At 49.0% G+C, this 12,629-nt stretch overlaps 2 protein-coding genes across 2 annotated transcripts in view; both read left to right on the forward strand.

Moving 5' to 3' along the window:
- Positions 1-10,975, forward strand: part of LOC128909860 (storkhead-box protein 1-like) — a 32,467-nt gene extending 21,492 nt beyond the window's left edge. Inside the window, exon 2 of the mRNA XM_054202196.1 lies at positions 8,843-10,975. Within this exon, the coding sequence (XP_054058171.1) occupies positions 8,843-8,991 (149 nt within the window). The 3' untranslated portion in view covers positions 8,992-10,975. The remainder of the gene's footprint in view (positions 1-8,842) is intronic.
- Positions 1-12,629, forward strand: part of STOX2 (storkhead box 2) — a 151,850-nt gene that overhangs the window by 21,799 nt on the left and 117,422 nt on the right. The window lies entirely within an intron of this gene.

Genomic DNA, 12,629 nt, shown 5'->3' on the forward strand with positions numbered 1-12,629 from the left:
AAAATAGTGGCAGAGCTTTATAAAATAGGGCCTTTATGTTTGCTTCGGGTGAGCTTTTTTTATTACCGGGCAGCAGTCTGGCAAAGTGCATCTTCGCTTGCACCAGCCTGTAAAAAATACAGCCCTCTCTCTCGTTTCTGTCTTTGTCCACCTTAGTTGCCTCGTGGAAGCGAAGATTATGAGCGTCTCGCTGGCTGACTGGTAAAGCCTAACTCATTTTGCTCCAAGCCATTTCTTGAGTTTACCTTACAAAAGGTAAAAACCCTTTGACGCAGCGCTATTATGGCCGTAATTATCTAGGTGAAGAATGCAGGGTGGTTAAGTGCTGCTGTCAAGCTGTTTTAGACCTATCTGACAGGTAAAGAAGGCTAAGAAACAGCCATATTCTGCTCCCGCGACCTCATTTAAAGGTGATACAGGACCTTCCTCCTCCTGCTTTTTCTCTCCTGCAAAGTAGACAACTTTTGGTTAAGAGCTGAGCTCGCTGTTGTTTCCCCCCCACCCCGCAGTGGTGTGAGCAGTTTCAGCTCGAGGAGGAATGCTTGATGTAATCTTCGGAAATTAGGCACGTAGGTGTGTTGTCATTATTAGCCTGCCAGTGGCCGTTCAGCTATTTTATCTCAGTTATAATTAAAAGCGTGTTACCTGGAAAGGAGCGAGAGGAGGTGGGTCAGGAAGCCGGAGCTGGATCCAAGGCGGGATGTGTTTGGGCCTGCGGATGGGAAGTGTCTGGCAAAGATGGTGCCTCTAAGTGTCTTCTAGCTATCAGGTTACCTTTCTACTGAAAAAGGAGATTTCTGGTCCCAAACCATCCAATTTACACTGCTATTTGAAGAGGTTTTTTGCCACTTGGTGCAAACTTCTGCATGGCTCTCCTCAAATAGCCCCCGTCAATATATGAGGTGTTTCTGTCTAACTGAGATAAAGCATTTTCCTCCTATAAAACTATTTATTTCCCCCTAAAGAAGGGTCAGAAGGTGCGTGGAGTTTAAGTTTGACCTGCAAAACGTGTCTGCTTGAAGTATTTTGTTTCAGGATCTCACGCAGTCCACAGCTTTCCGTGTGAGCTGTGACCCTGTGGGCTCTTCAGGCCTTGGCGAAACGAACCGTGTCTTTGTTTCAGCCTCTTCCGTCTAGAAAATGAAAATGAAGTTGAAGCCTTTTGTGGCATGCCCTTCCATTTTTATGGCTTTCCCTTCTAGTGAATTTGACAGGGATGTCAACGGGGAGCTCTTGGAAATGGCTGGTGCTCCCTGTTTATACATCCCTGGAAGATCTATGGATAGAGGCCACTAAGCAAGCGCAAAATGGCATTAAGAGGTTGGGAAATCCCTTGTGTCTAAATTAGTGCATTTGAAATGGTGGAAATCTATTTGTAAGCGTAAAATGGCCATCCTTTTAAGAGTAACTGGTAGTGTCATCAAGGGAGTGGTAAATGTTGTAGCGTCCTGAAGTGACGAGGAAGGTAAACCAAAGCCTTCCTTGATGAAGGCGTGCAGGAGAACGATGCCCTTTGCTTCACAGAAAAACACTCAACCTTGTGGCTACTTGTGGTGGGCCAGATGTGACCTTCTGCCAGAAATTTGTAATGATTTAGGGAATACCGAAGTCTGCCTCTGAATGGGGCAATAATGGTGTTGAGTGAGATTTTTGGATTTTTTTTTTTTTAAATGTTTTTATAAATTATTTTAACAAGCGCCAAGTGAACTCTTTTCTTCAAAGGAGATCGTGGAGCGAGTTGTTTCAGGTAGAAAATGAAACCCCGTTTCTTTAGTGAGGGGGAAGGGAGCTGGGACGGGAGTGACAAAGCCAGAACGACACCAAATATCTGCAGATCTCTGGCGAGGAAGGAAACCAGCTGTAGCTGTTGTTGAGGAAAGGGAGCCACTTCTCATAACCCAGAGGAAAGGGTGTGAAACGTGGTAATAATTGTAGGAAACAATTGTCATCGTTGTTCTGGCCGGACTGCGCCCTACACGGTGTACGGGAATAAACATGGATCTCTGCGCTGGTTCAGCCTCGTGGAGCAACGAGAAAGGAAATAATGAAGTGGAAGGGATCTTGGCAGGCTTTGGTGTTCCTCTGGAAGGCGAGCAGAGTTTAAATGTACCCTGCAAAATGGGCCTGTGTGGTTTGAAGTATTTCAGGGTCAGGCAGAAGGCAAAACACCTGTATAAACTCCTGACTTGTGCCTGTGGGTTACCTCTTTTTTGAGGTTCTGGTATTAACACTATATAAAAGTTTGGGTTTTTTTCCTCTGTCTTCCCTGTATTCTTTCTCCTGGGCATGTGGAAACTTTCCTCCTTGAACGCTGATTTACCATCACATCTTTTCTGTCTCAAGACCCTTTCTTGGTCAGGTCAGTACCTTTCACCATTTGTGTTTGGCTGCTTTGCTTTTCACTCTCCTCTTTTCATATCCCCTGAACTTCCTTGACCTCTCTGGCTGTCCTGTTGGCACCTCCTTGATTCAGTTCTCGCCACCCCGTTCCTGGGCTGTCCTGCGTGTTTCTGCTGGCTCTGTTATTAGTCAGGTCCCTTGCTTGCTCCAGGGTCTCAGCTGCCTGCTCACCTCTTCTCCCTTGTTCATCTCTTTGCGTTTAGCCTTTCATTGCCTTTCTCGTGACGTTCATCTCTGCGTAGCTTACTGGTGGTATGAACCATCTCCTTCCCCTCCCTCCCAAACACCCTTTCTTGATCATAGAGTCACAGATTGGAAGGGGCCTCAAGGATCATCTGGTCCAACCTTTCGTGGCAACAGCACGGTCTAGACAAGATGGCCCAGCACACAATTGTGGAGGGATTCCCCAACATTGGACACTTTTAAGATGCAGCTGGACAGCGTGCTGGGCCATCTTGTCTAGACCGTGCTGTTGCCACGAAAGGTTGGACCAGATGATCCTTGAGGCCCCTTCCAATCTGTGACTCTGTGATTCTATGATTTTTGCCAGTCCCATCCCATTTGGGCAGGTAATGAGTAGTTCTTCAGTCCTTGCCTCTTGCTCATCCCATGCATCCCGACTACGTGCCTACAAACTGTCGAGGAAATCTAATTCTGTCATTACGAGCTCAGACCTTTGCAGGCTGTAATTACCTCTCGCCGTCATCGCTGAGACCTCCTTCCTGCTGGCTTACCTGACGCAGGCACTCACGCACACATGCATACATATACAGCATCCCTCTTCCTCCAGGTCTCTTTAGCCTGGGCAACCTTTGGATCACCTGCGCTGGGTCTTTGCTGTCGCTGCCTCTTGGCACGTCGCCTTCAGCTGCGCCGGGCTCTGCCCCATTTTCCTCCCGTCTGCTGAGCCAGGTATCGTCCCCCACGTTACCCGTCCCCGTCGAGCTGGCGAGGAAGGACTCGCTCCTGCGTGTCTGCAGCATCTTTCTGGGTTGGCCAGGCCATATTGAAATACCCTGGGTGGTTGCCTTCTCTGAATGCCTTCGTAATCTTTGCGTGGAGATCTCTGTTCTTCAGCATCTCTTGCTCTTTATTAACACCCAGCCTCACAATAACTGCTCTATTTTTGTTGTTCCCTTAGTTCTCCCGTGGTCTCGGGCAGGCGGGCACCCTTCTGGATAAAGGTGCTTTTGCATTTCAGTCTGTCCTGAGCAGTGCCCAGCATCCTGTTTGGTACTGAATTATTTATTAACAACTCTGGTGAACTCATCCCTAGTGTGACGTTGCCTGTCAGTGAGGTTAAATTCCTATACTGACCTTTGTAAGGAAAAAAAAAAACCAACCCAACCAAACAGTTTGGAAATTAATTGCAGGGGCACCTGGGCATTTATGGAGGGCATAAGAAGAAAGTGGGCTTTCTTGGAGAAACAGCCTTTTGTCGATGTGCCTGCTTTTCCCCCCTACTTAAAGCAGAGCGAGCAGGCTGACCTGACCAGCTTTCCGTTCTGTTCTCCCTGAACGGGCTCGCTCGCCGCTATTTCTTGGGTTAAATGCTTGAACTGTAAAATACAGAGGAGGCAAAGCCCCTGGATGTGTGGCATGGAGTAGGAGTGGCTGCATTCACCCTGGCTCGGGCACGCTTGGCTGACTTCAGAGCCATCGGAGCAGTGGAGGTATCACCCCCTGCTTTCTCCCTGCTTCTCCTCGGAGGCCCTCTGGCAGGTCTCCAAGGGCAGAGTTTGCAGTCCAGGGTGTGTTGATCCTCCGTTTGAGAGCAGAAACCCGAGAAAGTGTCATTTTAAACGTAGAAAAGATCTCTGCGTATCCAACCTGTCAGCACGGGGCACCTGGGTGAAGGCTCCCCTTTCCTGTCCTTCGTCCCGTGGTTCATTTTCCCCATTTCGCGAGAGCTTGGTGGGCATGAAGTCATGTGCTTCAAGCAGTGGGAAAGCAGAACAAAGCAGTTTTCCAAGGAAATAAAGACAGTTTATAGCTGGTTTTCATTTGGTTTTTTTTCTTCTATTTGGTAAGCTGTACAATACTTACTAATAAAAGGCTTGCTAGTTCTTGTATGGCAGACACCGAATTATTAAATCTCAGAATCTCCGATTTTGCTAAAGAATAATTAGTGTGGGCAGTACCCTCCTGACACGTGCTGGAGATGTAATCAGGAATGAAGGTGCTCGTAGCAAGAGCTTTGTTAAAGCATTCTTCAAAATACCGTCTTGCCAGGAATGGAAAGAGCCTGTAGTCATATAAAAAAAACCCCGAACCCTCTCGGAAGCTGAGAGGTTTGGGAAGGCGGGATCAGGTCTATGTAGCGTTAGAGACTGTGCTCGTCTGCTGGGTTTACCCTTGTTTAAATTTTCGGCATAGATCCTCATAACATAGCGTCAGCAGAAACGCAGGCAAAGCTTAAAGGATTACTCTGATTAACATGAGGATGCGAGTTTTGGGGTTGGTTTGTTGCGTTAGAGCTGAAGGAGTCGTTTGGGTGCTTAGCTTGGACTCGCGCCCACGTCTAACCATATGGTACAGCAGGCGATGGAATGCAGATAATAACTTCATTTTCTTCGTTATTTCGGCTCAAACTTGTGCTAGCAGGTCCCCTCCCAAGCTTTGTTTCAAGTCACTATTGTGAACGTAGTAAGGAAATTCATCTCTCCGTGCCTCAGTTTCCCCGCACAGCAAACGGCAATAATAACACGCTGCTTCTCTTGTAATGCGTTTGGAGTGTACGGATGAAACGTGCCAAATGTGGGCTTGCCATTTAATTACTGGGCTTATTGCGTGTACTCGATTTGTGTGTCCGTGCCGTGGGAACACCCGGGATTGGGAAACCGGGACTTCCCACGTCTGTCTGGGCAGCACCCGGGCAGTTGGTGGCCACTCTGGCCGGCTGGGCCGTCACCCGCAGCACTGACACATACAGCTGGCATTAGCCACGCGGCCACTTCTAAGGGTGAGGGCGGTGAGAAGGGAGTGAAAACTTCTGGGGGAGAAAGCGTGTTTCCAACCTGCATAAAGCAATTTTTTCCTCTTCTGAGCAGGGAGCCTGAGTTCCCGGCGGCTTCCTAGAGAATTCGAAGCTGTATTTAATATTTCCAAAGAGCAGAAGTGAGTCAAACCAGCCAATCCCTGTGAACCGCTGTCATAGGTATGCGGTGAAATCCACGTCTGTCAGCACCGAGAAGTTGCTTTGTGGGGTTGGCTCAAGCCGTAGCAGAGTCCCAAATCCTACGGGATCAATGGGAATAGTGATTTCGCTTTCCCTAACGAACGGCTGATGGATGACCCTTCAGATTTGGGGTCCAAAGACACGCTCTGTGAACACGGATAGCGTGTCGCTACTGCTTTTTACAGGATTAAACTTAACATGGGAGGAATCTGCTTTGGAAGGGACTTTGGAATTTTGGAGGCAGGCTAAACTGGAGCGCGGATAGTAGCGTGCGTGCTGTCCTGGTGTGTCGTGGTCTTCTGAGGAGAGGTAGGGATATTGTATGTATATGAGATATTACGTGTATATTTTAAATCTTTCCATTTAAAAGTAAACGTTTAAACCCCGCAAATAAACCAGTAGCTTAGAAAAAGGGTAATATGGAGCAATTGTACCAAGAATTGTGCTGTAGGATTACATCAACTGTCCCAAGCCTACGGGCAAAGGCTTATGCCTTGGATTTCAGGAGTATGTGGTGCGTCCTGGTCTCGCTGTAGAAACTGCGTGTAGGAGGAGGCAGTTTCAAGGTGCAAAACCTGTTGTTATTAGCGATTCCTCAGTCTCCGGACTCTGAGGCTGCTGGGCCTGAAAGTGGCAGGCAGTCAACGGGGTCATTGGAAGAGGTTTGGAGCTCATCTTCAAAGCCACGTAATTTTTATCACGGCTTCGAGGAGAAATCTGATCGCGGAGTCAGATGTCGGTCTATGAAACAGTCTGGGGAGCTGATAGCGGTCCAGAAGGTTTGCATAGATATAAACATGACAGCACAGTTAGGTAAAATGAATATTAAGTATAAATAGTCCAGAGTCCCCCTACCTTTTAAAAGCCTGTAGGTGCTTAGACAGCCAGCAGCTGATGAAATCTTCACTCTCACGTTTTTGTCCTGTTGCCTTACATCTTTTATATGATTTCATTGTGCTCATCCAGTGCATCTCCCACTAACAAAGTTACCTGCTTCAGATAAAATGGAGAGCCCTGATTTCTCCTTTAGGTAGGTGAATTATAAATTCATTGATGTGGTCTGAGAAAAACCTCCGTATCAGAGTATTCCTGATGTCTGCGAGCTAGTTTCAGTCCAGCCATTTTCCTGCGTAGTGTCACCCACCTGACATATTATTTGCTTTCTCCCCCCGTTTTTCTCCTTTTCCCGTTTCGTTGCTGTTTTGCTTTCCTGTTGCATGGAGATGATGCTGATGCTATTTTTCTTTCCTGCGTGTATAAGCCGCCTTCTCCCCTCCTCCCTCCCCGTGTCACTGCTGGTGTCTCTTCCAGCTGACTGTCCTCCACAGCGTTGATGTGAAATGGAAGTTTTTAGATGTACATGGTATCTCGACAGCACTTAAAAATTTAAGTACATATCATGAAATTGCTTTAGCTGTAAAAGAACAAGGGGAAAGTGACCCCATACGTGGTTTTGGTTTTGACACCATAAGCAATTACTTGTTTACCTGAACAGCCTGAGTAACTTTGATCTGGATTCTGCTAATGAATATGGTCTGCAGAGCTTTGGAGAATTATTTGTGCACCAAGTAATTCATGATGATAACAAAGGTTTTTGCAGGAATGGTGTTAGAGAATCATAGAATCATTTAGGTTGGAAAAGACCCTTGGGATCATCAAGTCCAACCATCATCTCCACTCTACAAAGTTCTCCCCTACACCATATCCCTTAACACCACATCTAAACGAGTCTTAAACACATCCAGGGATGGTGACTCCACCACCTCCCTGGGCAGCCTATTCCAGTGTCTGACCACTCTTTCTGGGAAGAATTTCTTCCTAATGTCCAGCCTAAACCTACCCTGCTGCAGCTCGAACCCATTCCCTCTTGTTCTATCGCTAATGACCTGTGAGAAGAGACCAGCACCAACCTCTCTACAATGTCCTTTCAAGTAGTTGTAGAGAGCGATGAGGTCTCCCCTCAGCCTCCTCTTCCTCAAACTAAACAGTCCCAGCTCCTTCCATCGCTCCTCATCAGATTTATTCTCTATTGAGGTGCCCAAAACCAGACACAACTCTATTGAGGTGCCCAGAACTGGACACAATACTCCAGGTGTGGCCTCACCAGTGGTGAGTACAGGGGGACAATCACCTCCCTCCTTCTGCTGGTCACACTATTTCTAATACAAGCCAGGATGCCATTGGCTTTCTTGGCCACCTGGGCACACTGCTGGCTCATGTTCAGCTGCGTGTCAATTAGAACCCTCAGGTCCTTTTCTGCCAGGCAGCTCTCCAGCCACACTGCCCCAAGCCTGTAGCGATGCATGGGGTTGTTGTGGCCCAAGTGCAGGACTCGGCACTTGGCCTTGTTGAACCTCATTCTGTTAGCGTTGGCCCATCGATCCGATCTATCCGAGTCTCTCTGTAGAGCCTCCCTATGCTCATGCAGGATCTCGCAATAACTTTTTCAAGCACCCAGCCTACACACAGTGATTTTTATTTTTTTTTTTTTTTAAGTTATGCTTAAAACCCAACCCCAGAACTTGTTTCTCAATATTAGTTAAATAATTTCTTGGTGTGCAAGGTGTCTTTCTAATTCAGGCTGAAGGCACCGTAGGATAAAATCACAGTGCAGAAAGCCAGAAATATGCAGGATCCAGGCCATTGGTGTTGTTCATGGTGAGGGAGGAAAACCCTGCAGCATCCCACACTGAAAAACTCCCATTCAACCAGCCCTCAATTTAATACCCGATGTCCTCATTTGTGTTGTGTGGGACACGGTTTGTATGCCAAGAAAGTGGATGAACTCGCTCCCGTCTATTCTTTTGACACTGAAAAGACATTATCACGTCTGGTTCCTCTGGATATGCTTCTCCCAATGAAGCAAGGTGTCGCAGTCTGGTGGAGTGAGCGAGAACTGGGACCGAAAGCATCGGCCACCGCGTCCCCAGCTGGTGGGCAGCTCCATGCCCTCCTGTGGTCTAGACCAGATGTTTCTTGGCAGATGCTTCCCGCTGGTGTTAGCAGTGATGATGGTGGGTGTAGGAAGCGAGGCTCACTGATGCCTGCTCTCATTAGTCATGTCACTTAGGTCATTAGTGGCTGGCCTCAGGAGCCCTCCTTTCTTGGCCCTGCTAGCCACCTCCACCTCATGGGAGAGGTATGTTGGGAAGTGCTCAGCTGTAAAATGGTAGGGTAGAGGCAGTCTAGGCATGTACTATTTGGGTTTTTTTTAATAATTTCTTTCATTTTTATTTTTTTTTCCCTGCTTAATGCCTTTTCCAGTATTTTCCGAAGGTCAGGAGCCGCAGAAGGCTTGCTGTCAAGCTTGCACTTGTTCTGCTGCTTTTGAAATTGGAGCTGATCTTGCCTTCTACCAGACTTCCCGAATGACTGCAGGTCTTGGGGGTTTGGTGCTTCACATCACCGAATAACTTACAGCTCCTTGTGATGTATTATCCTGACTTTTGGGCATGATCCTGCAGTGTCTACGCTTTTTCTGAGGGACACATACTCTGGAGGCAGCTTTGATCCTTCTCTGGTAGAGAACGTCTCGCATGGCTATCGCTGATGCTGTGAGGGGCTCGACGTGGCCCGCTCGGTATTCCTCTACAGGGAGAACGAGCGAGGAGGTGAGAATTTGCCTTGTAGCATCTGTAATGGTTTGGAGCTGTTCAAACACATCCCAAGCTCACCGCCTTTTCGGGCCCTGAGATCCCGGGAATGGTTGCACGCTGGAAGTCCTATGGCATCGTATGGCAAACACCAATGTCTCCATGAATCTCGTGCAATAACGTTTGCAGCTCCTGTGTAGTTGGATGGACACAACCTCTTTATAACTCTAGCTAAGCCCTGTGATAGCTGCTGGCAGCAAGAAGTTGTCTTAACTTGGGGAAAGAAAATCAAGTGCCACTGTGGGAAGTTCTTTGTGAGTCTCCTAAGCCTGGTTGTGCTTGGCCCTCTCTGAAAGTCCTGTCCAGAAAAAGTGCTGGGCTGTGAAGGATGCTGGAGCGGGAGTTTCACCTCAACCCAGGAGCTTCCATGTTTGGGGCTGCCTGGGACAGCCACTCAGGTTGTCCATCACATGGATGGGCCGCCTCTGAGCAGGTTCGGCAAGCCGGTGTTGCCGTAAGGCCATTTTGCTGATCTTCATGTGAACCCTCCATGGTGCCGGCCGCAGGAAGGCCATCCCTTGCAGACTGCTCGTGCTGAGGACGGCTTTCGCTGGTGCACAGAAAACCAAATGGGGAGTGTGATGGGATGAAAGCACCCCTGTGGGAATGGAGCTGGAGGAGAGATTTTGCACCGATTCATACGGATAGTGCTGTCACTGTGACCCTTAAACACTGCTGTTTCCCTGCCACTGGATGTCATTACCTACCAGGAAACAGGTGGAAAAAATGTCCAGGAATAATGGAACAGTTTTTTTGCAATAGGCAGTTTGGGTTTTGGCAGCTGGGGTGAGCAGGGAAGTTTCCGTTCAGCATCTGTTTCTCTGTGCAAAATGGCAGGAAATCTGGTTTTCCAATCCCTTTGGCGCTTATCTGGGCATTAACGCAAATGCCCCAAATATTTCACAGATGAGATAATATCAATAACAAAATAATGTTTCATTTCAATGTTGCAAAAATCTGAAGCAGCATTTTTTTTTTTTTTAATATTGCTCCCATCCAAACTGGCTGTTGCCAAACCAGCACTACTTGTAGCCCTGCGTCCCGTGAAGTGGGGAAGCGTTAGCCCCTGTCCTGTACCCATTTGTCTTCACCTCCTGCTCCCTTGTTTGGGTTTGGACGCCCCTCGCGTTTCCCCATAACAAATCTTTCTAGTTCCCGTAGTCACAGGAGTGATGCAAGGGAGCCGAAGGGTAGTGGCACTCCTGTCCAACTCCCTTCACCTCCTTTCCCCCAAATTTGTGCCAACTTAAACGTGCTTTATGTGATTGGCAGATGGGTAAGTCATCCGTGTGTTCCTGTGGAGTCAGGAATAAGAGGAGCGTGGGGAAATTCTTGAGTTATAAAGACTGGTGGAACTTCTCGAGCTCTGCTCTCTGCTTCTACATCAGGATGATTGCAGAGCACTGACATCTGTGCTTCAGGCCTCTTGCTCAAGACGAAGGCTAGCGCTGTGCAGCTGTGAGCCCCATGTCATTTTAGATATGGAAGAGCAAAGCCCCTGGAGGGTAGGAGGGAGAAGGCTGGTCACAGGCTGCCTTGCTTCTGTTCTGTTTAGTATCATCGTCAACAGTGGGACTGAGTGCGCCCTCAGCAAGTTTGCCCATGGCACCCAGCGGAGCGGTGCGGTGACAGGCCTGAGGGATGGGATGCCATCCAGAGGGACCTGGGCAGGCTGGAGAAGTGGGACCATGGGAACCTCATGAGGTTCAACAAGGCCAAGTGCAGGGTCCTGCCCCTGGGTCGGGATAACCCCTGGTATCAGCACAGGCTGGGGATGGAGGGATGGAGAACAGCCCTGCCGAGAAGGACTTGGGGGTGCTGGGGGGTGAAAAGCTGGACGTGAGCTGGCAACGTGCGCTCACAGCCCAGAGACCCCCCGCAGCCTGGGCTGCATCCCCAGCAGCGTGGGCAGCAGGGCGAGGGGGGGATTCTGCCCCTCTGCTCCGCTCGGGGGAGACCCCCCTGCAGTGCTGCCTCCAGCTCTGGGGCACCAACATCAGAAGGACACGGAGCTGTTGGAGCGGGGCCAGAGGAGGCCCCGGGGATGCTGGGAGGGCTGGAGCCCCTCTGCTGGGAGGACAGGCTGAGAGAGCTGGGGGGGTTCAGCCTGGAGAAGAGAAGGCTCCAGGGAGACCTTGGAGCCCCTTCCAGTCCCTAAAGGGGCTCCAGGAAAGCTGGGGAGGGACTTTGGATCAGGGAGGGGAGCCATAGGGTGGGGAGTAACAGTTTTAAACTGTAAGAGGGGAGATTTAGATGAGATCTGAGGAAGAAATTCTTTGCTGTGAGGGTGGTGAGCCCCTGGCCCAGGTTGCCCAGAGAAGCTGTGGCTGCCCCATCCCTGGAGGGGTTCAAGGCCAGGCTGGACGGGGCTTGGAGCAACCTGGGCTGGTGGGAGGTGTCCCTGCCCAGGGCAGGGGGTGGAACTAGGTGATCTTTAAGGTCCCTTCCAACCCAAACCATTCTATGATTCTTCCTCAGGACCAACCTGGACAGAGTTTTGTTCCGTAAGTGCTGAAAACCTGCAAATGTAACTTTTCTTTTTCTTAACCAAAAAAAAAAAAGAAAAAAAAGAAAAAAAAGAAAAAAGTGCAAGCAATTCTAACTACGCAAAGTTTATGAAATGTTCAAGTTTTCAAAGTGCAGAGTATACAATACGGGCGTACTTCCAATTTCAGGCCTCTTTTTTCATGGCGAGGGGGTCAGGGCTCTCCTGCAGTTCTCAGCAGGGCTGAACCTTTCAGTCGCTTTGCAAGTGAGCAGGGCGAGCGCACGGTTCTCTCCCTGTAGTGCCTTGCTAAATGTTACGCTGCAGCAGTTTGCATACATTCAACTGCTATATTGTGAACTGAAGAGATTCCCCCCACCCTTTTTTTTTTTTTTTTTTTATTGTATTTTTTTTTTGAAACCTGGTTGAGCTGCCCTGGAGCGGAGATGAAAACTAAAATGACAACATGACAGAAATACTCCGCAAGTGAGCAGCAATCTAGGATTTCTTTTCTTTTTCATTCCCGCCCCCCCGCCCCCCCCCCCCCCTTGACTGAGTAGTCTGTAAAACCAGGTGGAATGAAAAGCATCCAGCTTCATGCTTGGGGAAAAGAAGTTTTCGGTTATTTCGCTGAGGAATTGCAGGGGCTGAGATTCGGAGCTGGCTGTAGGGCGGCCCTTTTGCTGGGTCCCGTGGACCTACTGGCCAGTCTGGATTGACCTCGGTGTTTATGGCATGGGCTGGAAGAAGAGGCCGGTGCAGAGGTTGCAGGTGCTTGCTAAGCCTTCCTCTTCCTCCTCCTCCTCCTCCTCTTTTTCCTCCTCCATTGCTGGGCTGAGCTCGCTGATCCCGGTGATCTGCACAGCTCGCAAACCACGGGCCACTCCTCTCCAAAGAATGTGCTCGGGAACAC

This window comes from Rissa tridactyla, chromosome 5 (genome assembly GCF_028500815.1).
Source record: "Rissa tridactyla isolate bRisTri1 chromosome 5, bRisTri1.patW.cur.20221130, whole genome shotgun sequence".
In the NCBI taxonomy this organism is placed as follows: domain Eukaryota; kingdom Metazoa; phylum Chordata; class Aves; order Charadriiformes; family Laridae; genus Rissa; species Rissa tridactyla.